This window comes from Ammodytes marinus, assembly GCF_949987685.1.
Source record: "Ammodytes marinus genome assembly, chromosome: 13".
NCBI lineage: Eukaryota > Metazoa > Chordata > Actinopteri > Uranoscopiformes > Ammodytidae > Ammodytes > Ammodytes marinus.
In genome coordinates, this window is record NC_137217.1 from 12,624,457 (window position 1) to 12,646,190 (window position 21,734).

At 42.1% G+C, this 21,734-nt stretch overlaps 1 protein-coding gene across 2 annotated transcripts in view; it reads right to left on the reverse strand.

The window, feature by feature from the left end:
- triob (trio Rho guanine nucleotide exchange factor b) overlaps positions 1 to 21,734 on the reverse strand; it is a 110,906-nt gene that overhangs the window by 12,860 nt on the left and 76,312 nt on the right. For both annotated transcript variants that reach the window (XM_080039272.1, XM_080039273.1), the window contains 20 exons: positions 21,505 to 21,616; positions 21,014 to 21,204; positions 20,728 to 20,829; positions 19,523 to 19,662; positions 19,101 to 19,200; positions 14,682 to 14,931; positions 5,821 to 6,107; positions 5,202 to 5,372; positions 3,816 to 3,911; positions 3,161 to 3,309; positions 2,896 to 2,962; positions 2,668 to 2,771; positions 2,427 to 2,496; positions 2,165 to 2,254; positions 1,964 to 2,056; positions 1,787 to 1,837; positions 1,513 to 1,590; positions 918 to 1,109; positions 537 to 714; positions 32 to 321 (listed from right to left, as the gene is read on the reverse strand). In XM_080039272.1, coding sequence (XP_079895398.1) covers positions 32 to 321; positions 537 to 714; positions 918 to 1,109; positions 1,513 to 1,590; positions 1,787 to 1,837; positions 1,964 to 2,056; positions 2,165 to 2,254; positions 2,427 to 2,496; positions 2,668 to 2,771; positions 2,896 to 2,962; positions 3,161 to 3,309; positions 3,816 to 3,911; positions 5,202 to 5,372; positions 5,821 to 6,107; positions 14,682 to 14,931; positions 19,101 to 19,200; positions 19,523 to 19,662; positions 20,728 to 20,829; positions 21,014 to 21,204; positions 21,505 to 21,616 — 2,811 coding nt within the window. The remainder of the gene's footprint in view (positions 1 to 31; positions 322 to 536; positions 715 to 917; positions 1,110 to 1,512; positions 1,591 to 1,786; positions 1,838 to 1,963; positions 2,057 to 2,164; positions 2,255 to 2,426; positions 2,497 to 2,667; positions 2,772 to 2,895; positions 2,963 to 3,160; positions 3,310 to 3,815; positions 3,912 to 5,201; positions 5,373 to 5,820; positions 6,108 to 14,681; positions 14,932 to 19,100; positions 19,201 to 19,522; positions 19,663 to 20,727; positions 20,830 to 21,013; positions 21,205 to 21,504; positions 21,617 to 21,734) is intronic.

The window sequence follows — 21,734 nt, forward strand, 5'->3', positions numbered from 1 at the left end:
GGGACTGAGGGTGGCAGGGGTGACCACATACCTGCTGATCTGTCTGGGCCCTCGGGGCCCGGGGGGTGGTGGTGGTGTACGGGTTGGGGGAGGCGTGAGGAAGGCTGTGGGATACGGGAGGGTCTGGAGCGAGGGGCGCACAGAGAGGAGGAGCTGCTCCCTCCTGAGCCTCCACCGCCCCCTCCTCCACCTCCCATGCTGGAGCTACTGTTAGGGCTGCTGCCTCCTGGAAGGCCCCTGGACCACTGCTACTGCTGGGTGGGCCGCCCGGCCCGCCACCACCCACATGGTTCCTCTGGTACTCTATGGGGGATGTCAGAGCTTGTGGCAGAGGACGAGGGGCAACATTTCACTCATATCATACAATTAAAGTTCAAGAAAGAAAAACTGTAGATTATTTAGTTCAAGTAGTTGTAAACACTAAGACAAAGACAATACTGACAACTCAAACAATCATGCTACTTGTTCACTAAAGGAAAGAGTAAAGCAATCTTTTTTTTTTGTCTAAGCTCGTCATTGTGTCACCATTCTCTTACCATTGAGGAAATTGCGCTGGTTCTCCAGAATCTGGCTGACCTGGTGGATCCAGACTTGACTGATGCCAGGGCTGGTTGCATGTAGGGTGTACCTCTCCAGAGTGCCACTAGAAGATCTGGAAGTGAGGGTGAACTTGCAGGGGTCCTCTGCATTCTCTTCTAAACCCAACCAGCTCACCTGAGGTAGGGAGACGGGAAAGGAGGAAGATAAAAAGAGGGGGAGATAATAAGTTTGACATGAGCTCTCGATTAAGAAACTTGAGCACAATCTGCATAACATGAACTTAACATCCATAGACCCATAGTGTCATTGCATCAATTGTGAGAGGCTTACCTTTTACCTGCCTCTAGCTTTCTGTGTTTTTATCGAACTACACTAACCTTGATGTTGTTCTTAAAGAGGTAGCCAGGAGTGGAGAAGCCCTTCTTTTTGTCTATGGGCTCACTGAAGATGACAATCTGTTCAAACAAGAAGATTCTTCTTTCTTTCATCCTGGAGAGAAGCCCTCCATCCTGGTCTGCCACCATGAAGGTGTCTTGAAGGAGCAATCTACCCTGCGCCACAATTTTACCCTGGAGACGGGGCAAGATGGAAAGGGGAATCAGGAGAAAGACATGGATAGCGGATGACAGCATTTCAACATCAATAAAACCAATCTTTTATATTTTCTACCGGTTTCCATAACTTACATTTGGAACAGGCAAGAGAAAAACCAAAAAAGTACTTTTAACTTTTCTGCAATATATGAGGGTACACTGACACCTGGTGGGAGTTAACTGATATAGTTTTAGAAATTAATTTGTACAGTCTAAACAATTTACTGTTGCCTTATTTGATTAAGTGTTGTTGTCCAAGCACACACCACACACACACACACACACACACACACACACACACACACACACACACACACACACACACACACACACACACACACACACACACAGAGAGACAAAGGATAAAGAGGAGTCTAACCTCGAAGCCTTGAAGGCGGCCAACATTCATCATGTCATTGCAGCGCTTGGGGACCACACACATCACCTCCACAGCTTTCTATAGTAGACCAGCAGAGTCAGAATAGTTTTATTGCCAGGCAGGTACATACAAGGTATTTGTTGTAGTCAGATGGTGCACACAATAAACACACAATTAACATATACATATAAAGGTAAAGGCATCTGAAAAATATAAATAGATTATTTTACATACTTTTACAAAGTTTGAGCTAAAAACCTGAGTTTGACATTACCTCCATCTCTGTCGTATCCACTCCGGCCTTCTTAGAAACTTTGAGGAGATCCTGTGAGAGTTTAAATGCATTGGAAAAAACATTATTACATGTTGATCAACACTGCATGTTCAATACATATGCTTTTAATTTGCCTGAATTCAGCCTGCAAAGTAAGAAACACTACGGTGCATTTACCTTAAGTATTAACTGGTACTTCATGATACGTTGGATGGGTTTGATTAGCAGGTCAGTGATCTGCAATCTGTGGCCCAATCGCTGCTTGAGGTCCTGGTAAAGGATACATATATTATTAACTCTAGCTAAAACTGAGGGGAATACAACTTCAGAGAACATTCTGGAGGTTTAAGTAGGCTTATAATGGTTTAGCAATCTTACCTCAAAGTAAGTGTCAATGTACTCTGACACAATGTGCTCGGATTTAGGTTTGTTCTGGCAGTACACAATGTACATGTGCAGCCTCCGCTCCTGCAATTGGAACAACACCAGAACACAAGGGTCGTTTTTAGAAGTGATAAAAATAGGACTGCTTAGAAAATGATATTTCCTTAATTAATCCCTCATTCAAATTCAATAAGATGTACTTGATAATCGGCCTTTAAATAAAATAAATACAATGCACAATGAAAAGGCATCTTACTTGTTTGACGAATAAAGGAGCAAGCCTGTCAGGATCCTCCAAACATTTCTCTAGCTCTCCCAGGAAGAAACTGTGGACCCATCAAGAGAGGAAAACATGATTTAACCTGCCAAACAACATGATACTGACTGTCTTTTTAAAGAATCTTTATACTGTCTTTTCATGCTCGAGCAGATAATACAATTTTTATTTTGTAGTGGACATTTGAGGGAATGTTCACTGAAGAAGACTGCCAGCGTACTCTTTGTGCCAGTCGTATATCTGATGGATGTTTCCAAAGACAATTTTGTCTTTGCCTCTCATGTCATCTGGAGCTCCTTCATCTTTCATCCTGCTCATGTAGCCCTGAGGGGAGGGAAGTCGAAGAAACGAGTTAAACACACAGCAAACACTGACTGACCAAACCAAAACTATCTCTGAAAGCTTATGTAAAGATACTTGATTACATGTCTTAAAAAAAAGTATTTACCTCCACAACTGATCCCAGATCTCTGACATAGTCCCTCTCAGTCTCCACCAGCTCCAGAAGCACATAACTGAGAGACACAAACCAGAAAATTGTCACCGCCGACCGTGTAACACAAACGTTATGCACTCATCATGTGGCCGTGGATGAACATCAGAAATGTTCCATATAAGCACACAAATGAAGACGGACAGGATTGACTGACTGAACTTCGGCTGCAGCCTTTTGTTTATCAAAACGCTAACAAAGACACCGGCTGGTAACTCACTGTCTTCTCTTGAGGAAGCCAGACTTGCGCTCGTCCAACTCGTCGATGGGCGAAGAGGAGGACAGGAGGGAGTTGTCTGAGGGGTTGAGGGAGGGAGAGCTGCTGTCGCCCTGCTCCACTGACAGAGAACTGGGCCGGTCCTCCAGTGACTGAGGGGAAAAAGAGGAAGGAAAAGGATAGGGGGGAAAAAAAGAGTTGGATAAAATGAATGTCTCGAGGCTGAACAAGTATTTAAAAAAGTGTTTGATCTTATCTTTTTTCGACAGCATGTTTCGGTTTAACAGAGATCATCACCAAGGATCAAAATTAATCTATGTGACGCCAGAGGGAAACGTATTATCTTTTACTTTGGTATGTGTCTGCACTGTACTGTATGCAGGCCAGTGGGCATGTGTGTGTGTGTGTGTGTGTTGGGGATGTTGGGCAGAGTGCAATGCCCATTTGTTGGAACAGTGGACAGATGGCATAGTGAATCACAGTACTGACAGATGACTAGAAGGCTGTGATGCCATTCTCTGTCAACAACGCCAGAATAAAAAAAAAAGTGTGTGCGTACTTGTAAAATAATGGCAATCTATCTGAAATTGTTCTTTGTTTGTACAATTCTGCCACATATGTGTGTACTTGTGATTTATGTTTATGACTTGGATCTCACCATCTTGCTCTTGACCAGCTCTTCTATGGCACTGACCAGTTCAGCAGCACTGGGTGTCTCTGAGCTGTTGGGACGAGCAGACAGACGGGATGCAGACTGGAAGAGAGACACAAAATGGAAGAAAGACAGATTTTTTTTAATAGTTATGGTAAAAAAAAAATACAAATGTAAATCTTGGCAGAGCTGGATGCGTGCAGGACACTTTACAGTACATTCTCAATGGCTACTACTGTGTATGTGATCAGGCTCACCATTGTTGAGTTTGGACACCGATATTCCACATGTCCAAATAAGGACTTGGGTGGGTGTGATCTCCCTAATAAAAGGGTTAATTAGGGGCCAAGTCGGAGCCAATCACAAACTGCTCTCAGGGAAACAGGGGTTATGAGGTGGGTTTAGGTCAGGGATGGACTGCTCTTCAAGCACGAGCATCATGATTGATCAAACAACTTATGTACAGCAAACAGTGTTGCTTGATACTCCATTGGAGAGAAGGTTTGCCTCTGCAACATAACCCAGTCTGAGGCACAGTGGCTGTCAATGTTTTAAAAGGAAACCCTGTTTCAAAACCAGACTTAATGGGAATTCACCATTTTGTCCCACAAACACCTGTGAATGGAGTATTCGCTTCAGCAACAGTACAACAATTGCATTCCGAGGGAATGACATTTAGTTGGTGAAAGAAAGAGAACAAAAAGGCAAGAAAGAAGGTGAACTAAAAAAAGACCCAAATTGGAGACGATGAAGTGGTTTTACATGGAGAGATAGGGGAACTGGGAAAGAAGAGAAGCAGAACAGAAATCAACGTAATGCTAAAGGAAGGAACATGCAACCATCAAGAAAATAAGAGAGAAAAAAGAAAGGTTATTAGTCCCGAAGTAAAAGTTTAATTTATTATTGTTAGCTGTGGGTTTAAAGGGATATTTATACAGCTCAAGATGGAACCAAACACAAAAGATCTTACTGTCTACATTTAGATCAATGAGGATTAAATATATAATAAAATAACAATTCTGAAAATTCTAATTTAAACCCTACAACAATAAGCATATTCCTATGAAGTGAAGAGCATTTTATTTGTGCCTGCCTGCCTTACTCTATGTTACCTGGTTTTTACATTTGCAACCCTCACCCAAATGCGGGTGCCACTACTTTGCTGATGAAGAGGAGGCGTTTTTTCGCCCATTTAAAACAAAAACAATAAACACCTGTATCTATGTTTGTTCTGGTGAGACTCAAACAGACAAAACGGACTTGAACACAATTCTTCTTCTTTTGTTTTTGGTGGTATTGTGCATTGTGTTCTCTGCATACCGTTCTCTTTGACAATGCATAGTTCTGTATAGAGTACATCCACATATATTTGGATTGCCCTGTGTGACCCACCTTGTCGTCTTGTGGGTCGGGCTGCAGCAGACTGTGTTGCTGGATGGCCATGGGGGGAGGTAGAGGGACAGCATCCGGACCCTCCTCTCCTTCCTCCTCGCCACAGCTCTGCATGCCTGACGAGGAGGACTTGGACAGGGTGCCACTGCTCAGGCCCTCATTACGCATACGCTGCAGACAGAGAGAGAGAGAGAAGAGAACATCAATGATGGTGCAACAAGGTTGAGACACAAAAACAGTGTCTTCCATTTAAGTTCAATTAAGTTTCTTTATTTGTCAATTTACACAAGGTACATCCAAATTCCTTCTTCGCATATCCCCTCTCAAGTTACCACACTTTGGAGAGGGTCAGAGCGCAGGGTCAGCCTTAGTACAGCGCCCCTGGAGCAGTTTTAATGGGTTAAGTGTCTTGCTCAAGGACACAATAGTAGAGATGATGGGCGCCGTACATATAATACTACCAGCAACCACTGGTTTTTACAAATATCACCACGGGGGATCGAACCAGCGACCTCATGATTACTGGATGGCTCCTCTTTCCTCTATGGGCCATCCTACCACCCTAGGACCTCCGGACAGTGAGGTCAGTCATTCACTGCGCTGCTGTCCGTTGTCTTACCTCCTCCAGGGTCTCGTCCTGTGGCGTGGCGGCGCTGTCATCGGGGTCCTTATGCGATCCGGCCATGATGTCCATGTTCTTGCGCGTGCCGTCGCGGTTCTTCTTGTGCTTGTGGGCCAGCTTCTTCACGTGGCCGTCAGCTTTGCCCGAGCTGAGCCTGCGTACGGGACTGGTCAGCCACTTCCTCAGAGTGTTCCCGGGACGTTTGGGCCCCGGCGAGGGGTGAGGACCCAGGGTGTGGCTGGAGCCCGGTTGTAGGGCGTCATTGGTGGATACAGACAAGGTGTCTAAGGGTGAGGGGGAGAAAAAAGAAAAAAGAAAATGTTAATATTATTGATTATCAACACAAGTATTAAGAGGCATAATCCAAATGCAGAAAACGAAATAATCCCACCAAGAAAAAAATCAAAGCACAAGATTGGAATTTGCTATTAGTTTTACGTTGATTGACAGGTCTTTTAATTCAGGGATTAACGCCAAACAACAAATAACCCATTTAATTAATAATGTCGTCTGCTGAAAAGGTTAGCGTAACCTTTATATAATATTCTATGTTCCATGAATGCACATGTGAGTTTAAATGTATTGAGACAACTTTGACGAAAAGACACGGTATATAATAACAATATGTGTGGATGTTTGTTTGTTTGTACAGTGTTTGCATCTGTTTATGTGCAGTAGGCAGGCTAGCCTCCTCCACACAGTCATCCTTGGGGAATATGTAGGAGGAGAGCTCTTCTTCGACTTATAAAAGAGCCATGAGAGAAAAAAAGAATACATGATAAAGGGATGTTTGATGCTTTGTCTGAGAACTACAAAGATACATCCAGCTTGCCTGTCTCACCTGGCTGCTGCTTATTCATTCCTGTTCTTCCTATCGTATCTTTAGACCCATTCCCCTCCACTGTCCTGACAAACCCTTGATAGTTCTTCTTAACATCATTAAAAATGCTGCTTCATGCTAGTGAAATAAGAAACAAGATCTCTCAAATCGGCTCAACAAGCTGTCTGACCAAGGAATCCCGGAATGATAATGTTGAGGATGAGATTCCTTTGTGTGCTGTATCATTACAACTTTGACTCCCAACTCTGACACCACAAAGCATTCCCTGGAAAAGACCTTTCACCTCCTATGAGACTTTGCTGTTAAACAAAAAGGTAACAGTATGATTTATTTAAAAGCCTCCCTTTCTCTGCTGCCAATAAAAAGGAGAGCAAGAACTTCAGCAACCACCCGAGGATGAGGAGAGTAAGTCTAGCAATCTAACGAATAACCCCAGTGAGACACATTCATGGGATACAACTGAGTCCTCATACTTTAAGGCCTCTGAATACACAACACACCGGATTTTTTTTGTATCACTTTTAATGCAAAGTTGATCCGAGCTGTAGCTAAACTAAACCAGGAAATGATTTCTTGGTGCAGGAAGATTTCAGGAGATGTCGTCGTTCTTATTTAGCAGATGAATGCTGGAGTTAACTCAAGGACAACGCTCTCCTTTCGATTGAATAACATCACATCGTGAGTCGCTGAGCTTCAAAGCTTAACATAGAAAAGAAAAGTAAACATAGATGGCTATTTATGAGAAATATATTCAATACAGTCTAAATACAAGACTACATTATATTCATGTTAGGATATTTTGCAGCAGTGGCACTTAAAAGTAAAAGGTTTGCGAGATTCCGGCTTCACTCTCTCCATCGTTTAGCTATTCAAGTGGTTATAAAGATGCAGCTGCTAGAGATTAAACCATGTGACCAGCTGAATGGCTCTTATGAATGGCAGGTGTGGAAATTCTGCCTTCTCCTTATTGGACACGTTCACACAGCCCTGAATGAACGCATCTGCGAATGTGAACGTGCGTGTCAGTCATTCAGCCTCTGGGAGACTCATTTTTTACTGCCCTCCTGCTGATACAAAGCATGTGTTCTCACATGGCATGCAAGGAGAGAAAAAAAGCACAGTTCCCAGAATAAAAAGCATCTCCCACATCGGGCCGCGTTAAAAGCTCTCTAAAGCCTTTTTTCTACTGAGACTCCTCTATCTGACAAAGCCCAGGTCATTGGGAGATATGTTCAGCATATCCTGAGCCGATACCAGCCACGAACTTTCACCGATTCTGCAACACTTAAGCTGCCTCGTGCGAGACTTGTCTTAACCGTGAGTCAGGCGGACAATAACGTGAATATGTTTAAGGCAGAGCAGGCGAGGACACATCCTTTTATCCTGTTTTCATCCTGCAATTCAATTTTTCTACCAGACAGAAATTCAGATGGATACTGGTCTATCATCCAGAAAAGGGCAAACGTAAACAGCTCTGGAGGTGGATAAAATTCCACCCAAAGGACATATTTAAAGATAGGATGTGTGGATGGACGGGTTGTCCGCATTGCTGTAGGGCAATTTGATGGATGATGATACCTTTTATTGGCATTAATCATTGCATGCAACCTCCTTGTCGATTTAGTATGGATTTTTAGGGAAACTAAGGGATTTAACTGCCTCCACCGTCTCCCCTGCTGTACCAAATGAAAACCAGAGTCACAACTGTTCATTACGATACTGCCCAGGAATGTTTTAGTCATGGGTACAATCATGGAGCCTATTTAAGGCTGTTATCCTGATGACACAGACTACCATAGCATTTCCAATTGCTGGTCTCTTAAGAACTATTAATTCATGACTTCTAGATATTGTTACTTCACAGGATCACACTAGTGTATTTCATTCACTATTCATACTAAAAGCAGACAATAAAGGTGCTGACTAGACCAGGGTTTCTAAGCTCCTTATGCTTTGGGTAAATCACTGTAACTACTTATGCTTCACAGAACTGTTATTTCCTAAAGTAAACCAGGCCCATATGTTCTATTTTTTGTTATAACTCAACAACAATGGTGGTGACCTACAGCAGACACCTACTTGCGTACACAGTGTAACACTTAGCTGTAAACTCTTAAAAGGGAACGAAGCGGGGAGCCAGACATGTAGAGCAAACAGAGCGGAGAATCGCTGGGGTCAAAGCCCAACATGTAAGCATGCTGTTCACAAGTAGGTCTCAGCTATTACGTAAGGCTGCGGTTCAAGTTAAGCAAACACATATTTTACACTGTCATTTCACAGCAATTGGGTTTGTCATGAGAACCAAACAAATCCCTTTGAATGTCTTTCAAATGTTCAGAACATGTAAAAAATTAGATCACTGCATGTATGGTCACCAGCCTCCTCAATAATATAAAAAAGTAGAATTCCATGAATTTGGAATTTTATAAATGAAAGGGAATACGCTGAACTAGGGACATATATCTATTCATTAAATTAAAGTGGATGTTAATAAAGAATATAGCTTCAGGAATAATTGAACAATGGATAATGTGGTGCTTTTGGCGAAATAACCTAAAAAAGCGAATAAATCTAACTCTAATGATCAAACTTTGACGGTTAGATAAGCATCTGGTGCTATCGATATGCACTGATTAGACTGACGAGGGCTGTGCTAACAGGGGCGTGAATGGATGAAACATGGGGTCAGCAGCCTTGACACATTCCTCCTTAGTAGAAAATAACCCGAGAGACACACATACACACACCGAGGGCGTGACCTTGGCCCTTTGCCCTGCAGGGCGGCCTTCATAGTGGAGACTCCTCGGGAACAGCTGGCCAGGCTCTTACTCATGGGAAACAAAAAAATGGAGGACCAATTGTTTATTTGCAGGGGCTGACTCTAGTTAAGACATTTTCCTCCTCACATCATCATTGTTTTTATATTAAGGATTACATTTGAGCCATGCAAATAAACACTTTTTCAATCAGTCTTGCAACCTTGCCGCTACAAAGAGGACATCAGGACAAAATGAATAATACACTGGACTGAAATAGTAGTCTTGAAGATGTTTGTCCTCTAATCCAAGAGGCCTCCTCATTTGTTGAGGTTGTACTTCATGGATTCACATAAACTAATGGTTCTCCTCTGGTTAACACAATCATTGAATTTTAAGCCATTTCACAAATCGCAAAACTAGAACAAAATGAAATGCATGTCTTGGCAATAGGCTGACACTACATACAAAACAAGTCATTGGTGGCCATTTCCCTGAAGCTGCAGGAAACTACACTAATGCATCATACTGTTAAGACGACTGATGATCATTTAAGTCATACCTTGTATATCTCCATGTTGCAGGGTACTGCAAGTATGTACTTATAGTAATTCATTCCTACATGTACATGTACATAGATGCAACACATACTGTAGATATACTCCGTTTAACTTTGCATGCTGATTCTCAAGACAAGAGACCAACCAAGAGTGCGCCGGATGCCATCCACTGCTTCTTCAGATGTTGACACGCTAGCGATATGCCATCATAATTCAGTCACTGCTTACTCAGGCTACTGCAAAGAGCATGTTAGATTTACAACTTTGTGTGTGTTGCTGTGTCTCAGAATAGGAGGGAAGGGAGGGGAGGGGAGGGGAGTGTCCCTGAAAGTCTACGCAGCTCCACAGAAGCATACCTGGGATTCCAGAGGTGTCAACAGGGGAGCACCTCTGCGGTCTTATCTTCACCGGGGACAGTGATACAAGCAAACAGACACACACAAACATCAGTCGGTGTGGTTGGAGACAAGCTTTTAGGGGTGAAGGTGCATGGGGGGTGAAAAGCTCTGGGGGGTTTGGCTGACTGCTCTGTAAAAATGTGGACAATGCTGGAGAGGGCTTGTCACCAACACCCATAGTTATGGGGGGGGTATGGAGTAGGAGTTCATATGGGATTTATGGGTGAGTTTAGTTTAGAGACCACCCACTGCAAATGTTGGCAAAATGAGTCCGATATTAGGGTGTTTTAAAGGCTTTATTTGAGTTGTATATGGTAGACTGCCAACACAATGGACAGGATAAGGCTCGGGAATGTGAGAAGCTCCTCATTTTGCTATTCTATTGTATTTTTTTTTTCGGACATCATTTGTTCCTCTTTCCCCCTAGGGTCTAAAGTACCAGACTCTGCCCATCCGCTTGACCTGGCATACGGACACTAGGATATAATCTTGTCAATGTGAGCACAGTAGATTTAATATCTCATCACATAACAGTGCATTTACTAAATTACTTTCACTGCCATTATGCCACAACATAATCCACACCCGATTAGTGAATGCCCTTTTCACTAAACCCATTTGCAAATAGCTGGTGTAGAATCCACGAAAAACCAAGGCTAAGCTGTCAAATAAAGAAAGTCTAAAAATAGTTTGTGCATCACCTTGATCACGATAAGATTAACAAATCATACCACCAAACTAGAACAACTCACGGTACAGAATTAAAAAAAGCAGGAATTGTTTAATTTTAACATAAAAACCGAGAGCAAACCACTGCTTTGTGTCCTCCTACACATTAGGTTGTTATTCCTGCGTTACACATGATGGAAGCACCTACCCAGGTCCAGCAGCCAGAATTTACAGTTGTCAGAGTGTCCTCCCTGTGCTGAATCCATAGTGCAAAATGGGTTTAGAGACACTAAGGACTCGATCCCGCGGGCCATGTCAGTAGGAGATTAAGCCTCTGAAAATCTGACTTGAAATCGTTCTTCAAAGCATCTCCACAGGTAAGACAACTAAATAATCCATGCATTACATTTCTATGCTAAACCTTAAATTGTAGTAGAAATGACCTATAATTCAAAGTAAAAAATAAGTCTGCAGTAACAATGTCGCTGAAATTCCTTAGAGAGTGTCCAAGAGATGTCCAATGTGAGGAAAAAGAAAAAGTCAAATGCAGCATTAGAGAGTTGGATGTTTTCTCTCTCTCTCTCTTTGTATCTCCCTTCCTCCCTCCCTCCCTCCCTCACGAGTAGGCTGCTGTGAGGATATTGGGCAAGCCTCCGCTGTGCCTCTGCTGTTCCAAAGGGATGTCTGCAAACATGCAGCGCATCTACCGTATTACCCTTTGTAGAAGCACCCACTCAGTATGTGTGGGCGGGTGCATATTTTACAGGCATTAGGATGCCCACAAGGTTTGAAGTATTCTTGGAACAAATATAGACTTGGTTATGAAAGCAAGGAAAAGTGAACAGCAAAATGCCCAATGAATAAATGTCTTATACAGTAATAAATTACTACCGGTAATTTCAGATTTTTAAGAAATCTGAATCTCCATTAGTGGTTTTCAAGAGTTTTGTTACTACTTCTATCTGTATATTCAAAACTTAACTTGATACACTGCACAGTGTAGGGTAGCTTTGCAGGCCAGATGCACAAAGACCTCCCTGTTTAACTTTGTATGTGTGTGTGTGTGTGTGTGTGTGTGTGTGTGTGTGTGTGTGTGTGTGTGTGTGTGTGTGTGTTTGTGTGTCTCCCCAGGCTCTAAACACACACTTTCCTGTTCAAACACGCACACACTTGTATAAACCGCCTGCAGTCACACTCTGCTCCTTACAGAGTCCTTTTATCAATAACACTGTCATTAAGTGTGTACCTTAGTTTGCATTTCATTGTGAGAGAGTCAACCTGCATGTTTTGATAAACAGGGGGCTTTCCTCAACTGAAAATGTGATTAGTCTGTAGATTAAACTGGTCCAAATTCAATTAAGTAAGAATGTTTAGGTTTGCACAGGTTTCAGCAGATCATTGAACAACACAGGATTTGAGTCAATATTTAGAACCAAAACATACACACACTGAACACATGCTATAGATGTGAAAAACACTAAAACATCCTATTACCAGTGCCGACAACCAGCTGCCAGCCATACACTTTGCAAGCTAATCCTTCTGTATGTGAACCATTCCAATCTATTTGAGATTGGCAGTCAATTATTCCCTGGTTGTGAGACGAAGTAAGGAATGGGGAGTTTTCCCAGGGAGAAGGCTAATCTCCTTAACCGTCAACCTTCTACAACTCTGGACAAAGTGGCCTACATGGTTAGTCAGTAAACACAAAGGGCTGACAAAGTAGCAGAGATGCTTTTTGTCCATCCTTGTCCTCGTCCTCCTCAGTCACAGCCTTGTTTTTTATGACCACAGCAGTGAGGAGCTCCTTTTCATCACTCCCTCTGGCCACCCAGACACAGTGAGGGTGGGTAAGTCGCAACCAATGGACCAAGGACAGATAAAAAAGGAGCCTCTATAAGCAAACTGAGATGAGAAACAATGACGCTGCAGTCAAAAGCATAAGACAAGCAGTTGGGAAATGCTACCCTTTTCCCTGTGCAAAACAAGTTAATCGTTTTTCTAACTCAAAAGTTGTGAGTTTCTGTATGTACAAGCATTCTATAATTTCCGATACAAATGCGGACCTTCCCTCATACTTCTTCCTACAAAAAGGGTGCTAGAAAAACATTTGTACGCTATATTACCATAGAAACAAGCAGTACAGCTCTCACCCACTCTTCCAGACTGAAGAGAGAAAGGCACAAGCGGAAACTTCTGACGTGATGACAGCAGCTCCAAACTCCAGCCAAACAAGTGAGCAGTAGGTATGTGTTGTGTAGAGTCCTTTCCTCTGAGCTATATCTGTTCTTTGGCTGGTACTTTAGCATTGGTTGGATAATCTATCTATCTATCTATCTATCTATCTATCTATCTATCTATCTATCTATCTATCTATCTATCTATCTATCTATCTATCTATCTATCTATCTATCTATCTATCTATCTATCTATCTATCTATCTATCATTATATTTGATCATTAACTTATTTAACATTTCATAAGAATATAGAACTGGATAACACCAGGATTTGACCTGATTCACACCTAGAAGATAAAGGAACCCTTAACAATACCTGTTGTTGAATACCACCTGAGCCTGCTACTAGATCTTTATCACAGAGAACTTGAGCCAAATACATGCTCAGGGGGTTTACAGTAGATTTTGTTTCTGTGCCATGTTGACTTTTAATTATGGGAGCATAAAAGGATTAACAAAAGTCAACGTGATCAGGCCTTCATTGCATATCTCTACTGCTATGACAGAAACATTGTATATTGGATAATAACTAACAAGGCTATAACCCTTTATTCAAGATTAGTTATTATACAATGAGCCCTACATGTTATGAAATGTATTTTTGTGGCACAATAGTGGCCACGCTGTAAGCTAACGTGTTGCATCCCATTCTTTTATCTCAAAATCTCAAAATACAAGTCGGACTAGTGAATGTATACTGTATGATGAATTCTCACATTTTAACATTAACCTTTTTTTGTGAAGTACATTTTCTGGCAGGACATGATTCAGAAATATTTATTTTACGGTAACCAGAGGTGGTGTGATGATAAAACAGACCGTGGAAAATCCCAGGAACTAGGTTATTGACTCGTCTTAATAAGATCCTATTGGCACGACTACAGATGCACATTTTGACATCATATCTTCCAGGATTGAACCCTTGCATGCTGCTGCATGAACAAGACAAAAAGAAAGGTTTCTGACTGCAATGAGATCTGTGGATGTAAGCACTGTGCCGGGAATTAGAAGGTTGAAATTATTTTGAGATAATTAAAAGAGAGAAGCGCTTCAATTGGTATTTCTACAGTTGCATAGCAACACATAGAATCACATGCACATACTTCCCTAAGGAGCTGTACGCTAAGAAGTGAAGGTTTTGCAAGTCACAGATGCTATATTTCCAACAAAAAAAGAAAGAAATACATCTTATTACAGTTTCCCTTATGTTTAAAGTGTCCATATGTGCATGGATGTGACATGCAGTAAATAAGAAGGTTCCGCAGGCCACTGAAACATGAAATAATTGAGATTCTAATGTTCTGAAGGGTTCAGATGTGTCTTAATATGAGAAAATAACTTCAAGTCCACCTAGCAGTCTCAGTATTAATATCACAAGAAACATTCCCCTCCTACCTTTGTGGTTGAAGAGCCCCTCCATCTCCATGGAGGACCTGGAGTGAGCGATACAGAGCATGGCGCAGGGTACGATGCCCTCCTGGGCAGGAGAGCGGTCAGTGGTCCTCACCAGGCACCAGTCTGGCTTGTCATGGAGCCGTTCCAGAACCTCCACTGTCTGGCCTCGACGCACAGTCAGCTCCCCACTGTGACCGTTACTGGCCACAAAGTCATGGATCACCACCGTCAACTCACAGCCTCCGGACAGCTGAAATAGAAGGAAGACAGAAGGGACATCTATTAAAAAACAATCAATGTCTATCTGTAAATAAATGTTGATATTAATTTATTCATTTCGACTTCCACAAAGCATGACTGCAGTCTCCACAGGACATTCCTAGAGGATACATTTATTCCAACAAGTCATAAAACAAAATGGAATTTATTAGGAATGTATGTAGTGAGGTGCTCAAGCAGCACTGTACAGTGAAAGTGTACATGTGCTGATGATTGATGACTCATTCACACAATTGAACAACACGTCACTCTGACGATCTGACTGCGATCTGAGTGCCTATGAAAAGAAAGGCAGTCTGAGATAGACGTGGCACAAAGTGGAATTAGTCATTATGCTCACTGGTTATTCTGACAAGTGTTTCTGTTCATCACCACTTGACTGAAAATGCAGCTGTGTAATGATGTTGAGGCTTTGACCGCTTAAATAAGTGCTCTATGAGACTCACAGGTGAAAGAAATACAGCAAAAGTACAGCAGAGGGTGCAGAAATGGTGTTACTGACCAAAGACGACATACAAGATAATGCCATTTCAGATTATCTTGGATATAATTAAAGTTAATTGGCTTTATTAAACACAATTAATTCATTTTAATCACACAAATGTCCAATAACGTGGAACCTGTCCGCTCTTAACATAGGAATAGAACAAATGAAATAGTTAATTATTCATTAATTATCACCAGTTTTTAACTTGTAAGCATTTATTTTCTATTTTAAGAACGCATTTTCAGTTTATGAAAACACTATACATTGTCCAATAAAATGTTACGTATTATATTGTGAGCAGTAAATATGACTTGATCACAGATGAACAGAGTCATACAGTTAATTATAGTCACATAACCAGCAAACTACATTTATTCACTGCAGCTGAAATTATATTTTAATTCCTTATTCTATATGTTCTATATTTTGTTGCATTATCCTTCACAACTGAAAAAAATTGCATCAATCATTTCAAAGATTTTAGCTGTGTCGATGAATGACATTTGTGTTTTCTTTCAAGTACCACAAAGCACACACTGAGCAACATACCCTTTGGTAGTGAGGTAAAGCCAGAGAGCTGAGAAGCTGAGAAACAGGATTTGAGCCCTTCAGCCTCTCCCCTGTTCTCCACTCCCTCATTGCGAGATAAGTCGATTAAAAAGAGCAAGAAAACTCTACGGCAGTCTGATCTCTTCAGCAATCCACTAGAATAGTCCTCGATCACAACGAGAAGATGCTGACTAGAGGAGCACAAGTCGCCTGAAAAATAGCCAAATGTATCTAACTTTGAATCAAATATTTCCACTTGTAAAAAAACAGCAGAGAGAGTGACTCAAAAATCCAAAGACCAGAAGAAAAGTTGCAAAAAAGAAAAGCTGCAGTCAACAGCGCTTCTCCGCGGCTGCTTACAATCAGACTATTCAAGGTTAAATGATTCCCTGTTGTGTGTCTCTCCCCTCAGAGTGGAGCAGTCAATCCATCCTTCTCTTCATACAAATGTTGTTTGCAGTAATTTCCAGTTAACAACAACTAGTGCAGCAGAAATTTAAAGGGATAGCACACAGCGATCGCCTGAATATGTCTGTGTTTGAAGCAAAGTAAGAGATCGATGGTCGCGAGGACTCAAAACTGTGCTCTCCTGTCTGCCATTCAGAGGAGCATCCTCTGTGTAAAGAGTGTGGGAGGCTGAAGCTGGTGACACACAAGTCATTCACTTAAGCTCAACCACACATGGACACACAAACACACCACTGTCACTGCCTCTTGAATGAGAGGATTCACAGAGAGTGATCAGAGAGAGAAAGAGAGAGAGATAAAGAGAGTCATTCAAAAAGTGAGATTGAGATGCAAACCTGGTATTTGCATGTGTGATTGTGTTTCTGAATGTGTATGCATGGGAGTATGTCCCTAACTGAGGGACCACTTAATGATTTATAAGCGATAGTTTTGACACAAGTGTGACACACGCACACACACACACACACACACACATTGCTCACCTCTTTACCTTTTACAATTTGGTACGTTGAAATGGTAAATGGACTCCACTTATATAGCACTTTTCACAGACTCAAAGCGCTTTACATTGTTTTGTACACATTCACCAAATCACACACACATTCATTGCACCCTGCATACACCGGTAGCTGCTGCTATCGGTGTATGCAGGGTGCAATCTAACTATCGGGCAAGTGGCAGGGAGACGGGGGGAATTGAACCAGCAACCCTGCAACATAGTGGACGACCGCACTACCCACTTTGCCACAGCCGCCCATGTTAGCACAAAGCGCACCACAGAGCTGAGCTTTGTGATAACAGTTACCTAAAAAGTTTCTTTATTTGACGTAAAAAACACGTTTATGACACTTAGTTGGTGGAAGTCCAACTCCAGTGTGAAATAATGACCTCATGTGTTTATAATTAGTGTGACATAAAAAGGATGGACGTAATTTGTATATATGTGTGCTGGTGTGTGTGTGTTGGCTTTATGGCTGCTCATACTGAGCGTAGGAGGACAGGCCTTCTGTGGTGCTATTACCACACATAACCATAGCCGACTGTGTCTGTTTCCAGTGACCTAAGATTCCCTCTCTCTCTCTCTCACACACACACACACACACACACACACACACACACACACACACACACACACACACACACACACACACACACACACACACACACACACACACACACACACACACACACACACACACACACACACACACACACACACACACACACACACACACACACACACACACACACACACACACACTGCTTTAAAGTGAGATGGACCATCTCCTCTTCTGCACACAATCCAACACTTTCACAGGAAACGACACAAGGACATTTCCTGTATCTAATAAGGGGCCACTCACACTAGGGCCGCGGCCCCGTGCCAAAGCTTATTAGCATACTAAAGTCTAGAACGTTTGGCCTAGTGTGACCACGCCAACCGTATTCCAGCACGGAACAGCCCCTTGGCCACGGCTACCTGGGAGAGGTGTGCCGTGGCCAAAGTACAGATGCTAATGAGATGACACGCGCACAAGCAAGCGCACAGGCGGCGTTCCTGACGTGAATTTATTAAGGATGCATTGTCCGTTAACGTCCGCTGCCTTACTAGTCGGCACCAGAATTGCCCAACACTTGGACTTGTAGCTATAATGTGTGAGAATTAACGTGTGTGTAAGCCTAGGTGTGGGCTAATAAAAGAGGGAGAGAGCTAATTAGGTCGGCTCAGAAAGCACAGCAAAAAGGTTTTCGTGTTTACTCACGTTCGTCAGATGATTTTTTTTCTTTTTCCTCCCGTCAGCTGTCATAACTGCATTTACGCATGGCGGTGGAGACGCACCCAAAACAACACACCACGGCCCGGTGATAAGGAAACAGTATAGCCTACACTAAGGTTTAACAAGAAACTTTATAAAGACACTTAAAAAAACGATCTCTGCCCATACAAAAAGTTCTGACTTGGATTTGATGGAGCGATCGATGTGTACAAAACCATCCGGATACATATGGTCTGATGACGGGCCGTTATATTAATAATAAACAGCGTGCTGCACAAATATGAGACTGTCCACCGCGACCTATTACGTCAAGGCTACATTTAAAAAAAAAAAAAACAATAGCTTAAGGATTCTCGTTGCTCTAATGTGGAAGTGGAATATTTAATGCAAATTTGGCCGGATGAAAATATTCACAAACAGTCGTATAGCCTACAAGTAGACTAAGCTCCAAATCCTAAACGCGCACGGTGACGTAGGCAAGGTGCAAGTGTGCCCAGGCCACGAGCAGTGTGAGCACGGGCCTGCGGGGGGAGTGGGGAGGGGGGGGGGGATCGTGCTGAATCGTGCTGAGCACGGAACAGGCAAACGGCACTAGTGTGAGTGCGCCCTTAAATAGCGGCTTCTGGCCATCATGTCACTGTGTGCTGGCATTATAAGGACCAATGGCAGAAAGGCTACAAACTGACTGGATCAACTGAATAGTGTGACATGTTAAGGGAAATTTGAAAAAATATCTATCTGTCTACCGTATTATAGTCTATTTTGTGTATCTCTTTCGTGCTTCCTTGTTTATTTTAGTTATGAAGAAATCCTGGAGATGGTGTGTATGTGTATGTGTGTGTGTGTGTGTATTTCTACCTTATCACTGTCCAATGTGTTCTGGGATGTACGTGAGGCAATAGAGATGGTGTCTGGTTGGCTGCTGGCGTCTCCCTGGCTGTCCAGCTCCTCTCCGTCCCTGCAGGCAGACATTATCATTGCAGTTATCATTGTTAATACTATGTATAATCATACATAGCATGATAGTATCTTCTATTACAAGGGGTTAGTTATTGAGTAGATACATTGTAACAGCATGGATTTTTCTTCTTCATTTTTCTCCAGTATGGTTGCAACTTGCAATGGCTGATTCAATTTACAAATATGTGTTGCATATACAATTTTTTTTTATTAAATTATATAGTATTATACTTTTTATGATTGCAGAAATAATTCACATTTGAACTCATTTACAACAATAATAAAAACTTAAGTCTAGAGTAATAACACTGATGGCTTACCGTCTGCCTTTGTGTTTAGTTGTAGTGGCTTTAGGGATGTGGATTGGCTCCTTCAGAGCTCCACGCAGGTGGACAGTTCGCTCCTGTATTACCTCTCGAATGTGTTTGATCCAGTCCTGTTTGTTCTCGATACTTGAGGCCTGGGACACAACGAATGATTGGGTCAGATTGAGGCTGGATTTACAGCTTCTAGGATGAACAAATGTACCCAGGTGAGTAAAATGTTGGGCCTGTTCACTTGAATATATTATGTGTTGACCTATAACACAGTGTCAGGTGTCATTTAGCAATTCTATGGTTGTGTCTGATCCCACAGGAGCGCTCTTATTCCTGCAATCTTGAGCTTTTCATATTCAACCACAATGTGAAATGAGAACAGCAGCGTCTCCTTAACTCCACATAAGGTTCCACAGAGAATTCTAAGGACATTTATAGTCAGCCTTCTGTTAATTTACGCCAGTGAGCCAATGCAACACATATTTTGCATATGACTACCATCGTCTGTATCTCATCTTCCTTCTTCACTTAGCAACCAGCAGCATCAAGGCTGCTGCGGCACAGTGTTACATAAAACACAGATTAAGATGGTGTAAATGTTATGTTATAAAACAGATGTAAAGCACACATTTGCACATTTTAACAAACAAGTACAGTAGCCTACATTAAGAGGAAAATACAGAAAATTGTGGATCACAATTATTTTCTCCTAGAGAAACACATATCTGCACACACCCTGCATAAAACATTGCCTCTGACTCACTGTGTTAGAACTACCAAGTTGCTTGTGAGTTTGTGAGGATAATGACCTATCAACTGCTATGCTAATGTTTCTGTGTGATGAGTGAATAAGTAGCCAAAAGTAACACTCCAACCCCCCCACAGGCAGTGGACTTTCTTGGCTGAACATCTAGGATCTAGTGGGGGTGGACTACAGACATGGTTGACTCTTCATCTTTATGTGTGGAACAGATTGACCACTCCTGGTGAAGATGATTCATATGGGGGTTTATTTTACAGGGTAAGTGAAGCTCCTTATTAGCACACATATTGTGGCTTCTTACTTGTTAATTTACATCATACACTGTCGTAAAATATTTAAAAGAGGATTAAGTTGTTAATTCAAAATGCTAATATCAATGTAAATATGACCGCATTGACCAAACATTGCCACTTTATCTTCACTATCAAAACCAACATGTTGATACCTTGAGGACGATCTTGTTGTCTGAGGTTGGGGTCCTGCCCACCCACAGGGCAAACTTACAAGGGTCTCCCTCCACGTGTTCTGTCACTCCAAGCTCGGATGTCTGAGGGGGGGGGGGGGGGGACAACATGTCGGAACATTTGAAATTCACACAGATATAATATGAAATAAATTATGTATAACAATTTTTTATCAAATCAAAAACAATGTGAATCATAGAGCACATTTTTATTGATTTCACAGTTGTAAAAATTGGTAGAAAAAGTCTGATAAAGTACATTACTTACAAAGAGCTTGCTCTTGAACAGGTACTTGCTATGCCCGTTGGAGTCTTTGACTTCTTTGCTGAAGACCATGGACATCTCAAAGAGGAAGAGGTGTCGATCGCGACCCTTCCGGATCAGAGTCTTGGGATCCCACACCTGGAAGGAATCCTGGAGTATCAACTCTCCCTGGGAGTCAATGTTCCCATCAAACCCTGAGGTGGGGAGGGAAGAGGGGGCAAATAGCAATTAAGGGGGGTTTGTTTGTCTGTGTAGGGTATGTAGAAACATGTTTGTGGGTGACAAATGGAGGGAAGTTGAATACAGTACTTTCTGTCAAATGAATTGAAAGTGACTCATGCCTTGAGTCATACCTTTCATAAAAGTTCAGTCTAAGATCAATTAATAGGAAACATCAAGCACTCGGCAAATGCAAAGGTGACTATGAAATAAAATAAAAACATACTGTGATAACAATACCAGAGACGTGTGTGAGGCTGTGTGTGTATACCCACCATCCAGCATGGAGAGATGCATGGCATCATTGGCTCTCTTGGGGACACTGAGCATCACTTCAAGACCATCCTTGATCTCACCTTTACCCTCTTCACAGCATGTCAACAACTCCTACAGCACAACAAACAGTGACATTAAAATGAGGAGGAAAAACACAATGGTGATTTTGTTAAAGGTTTAAGTTACTACTTGAGGTATTGATTTCCTGTGAAAAGTGAATCACTACAGT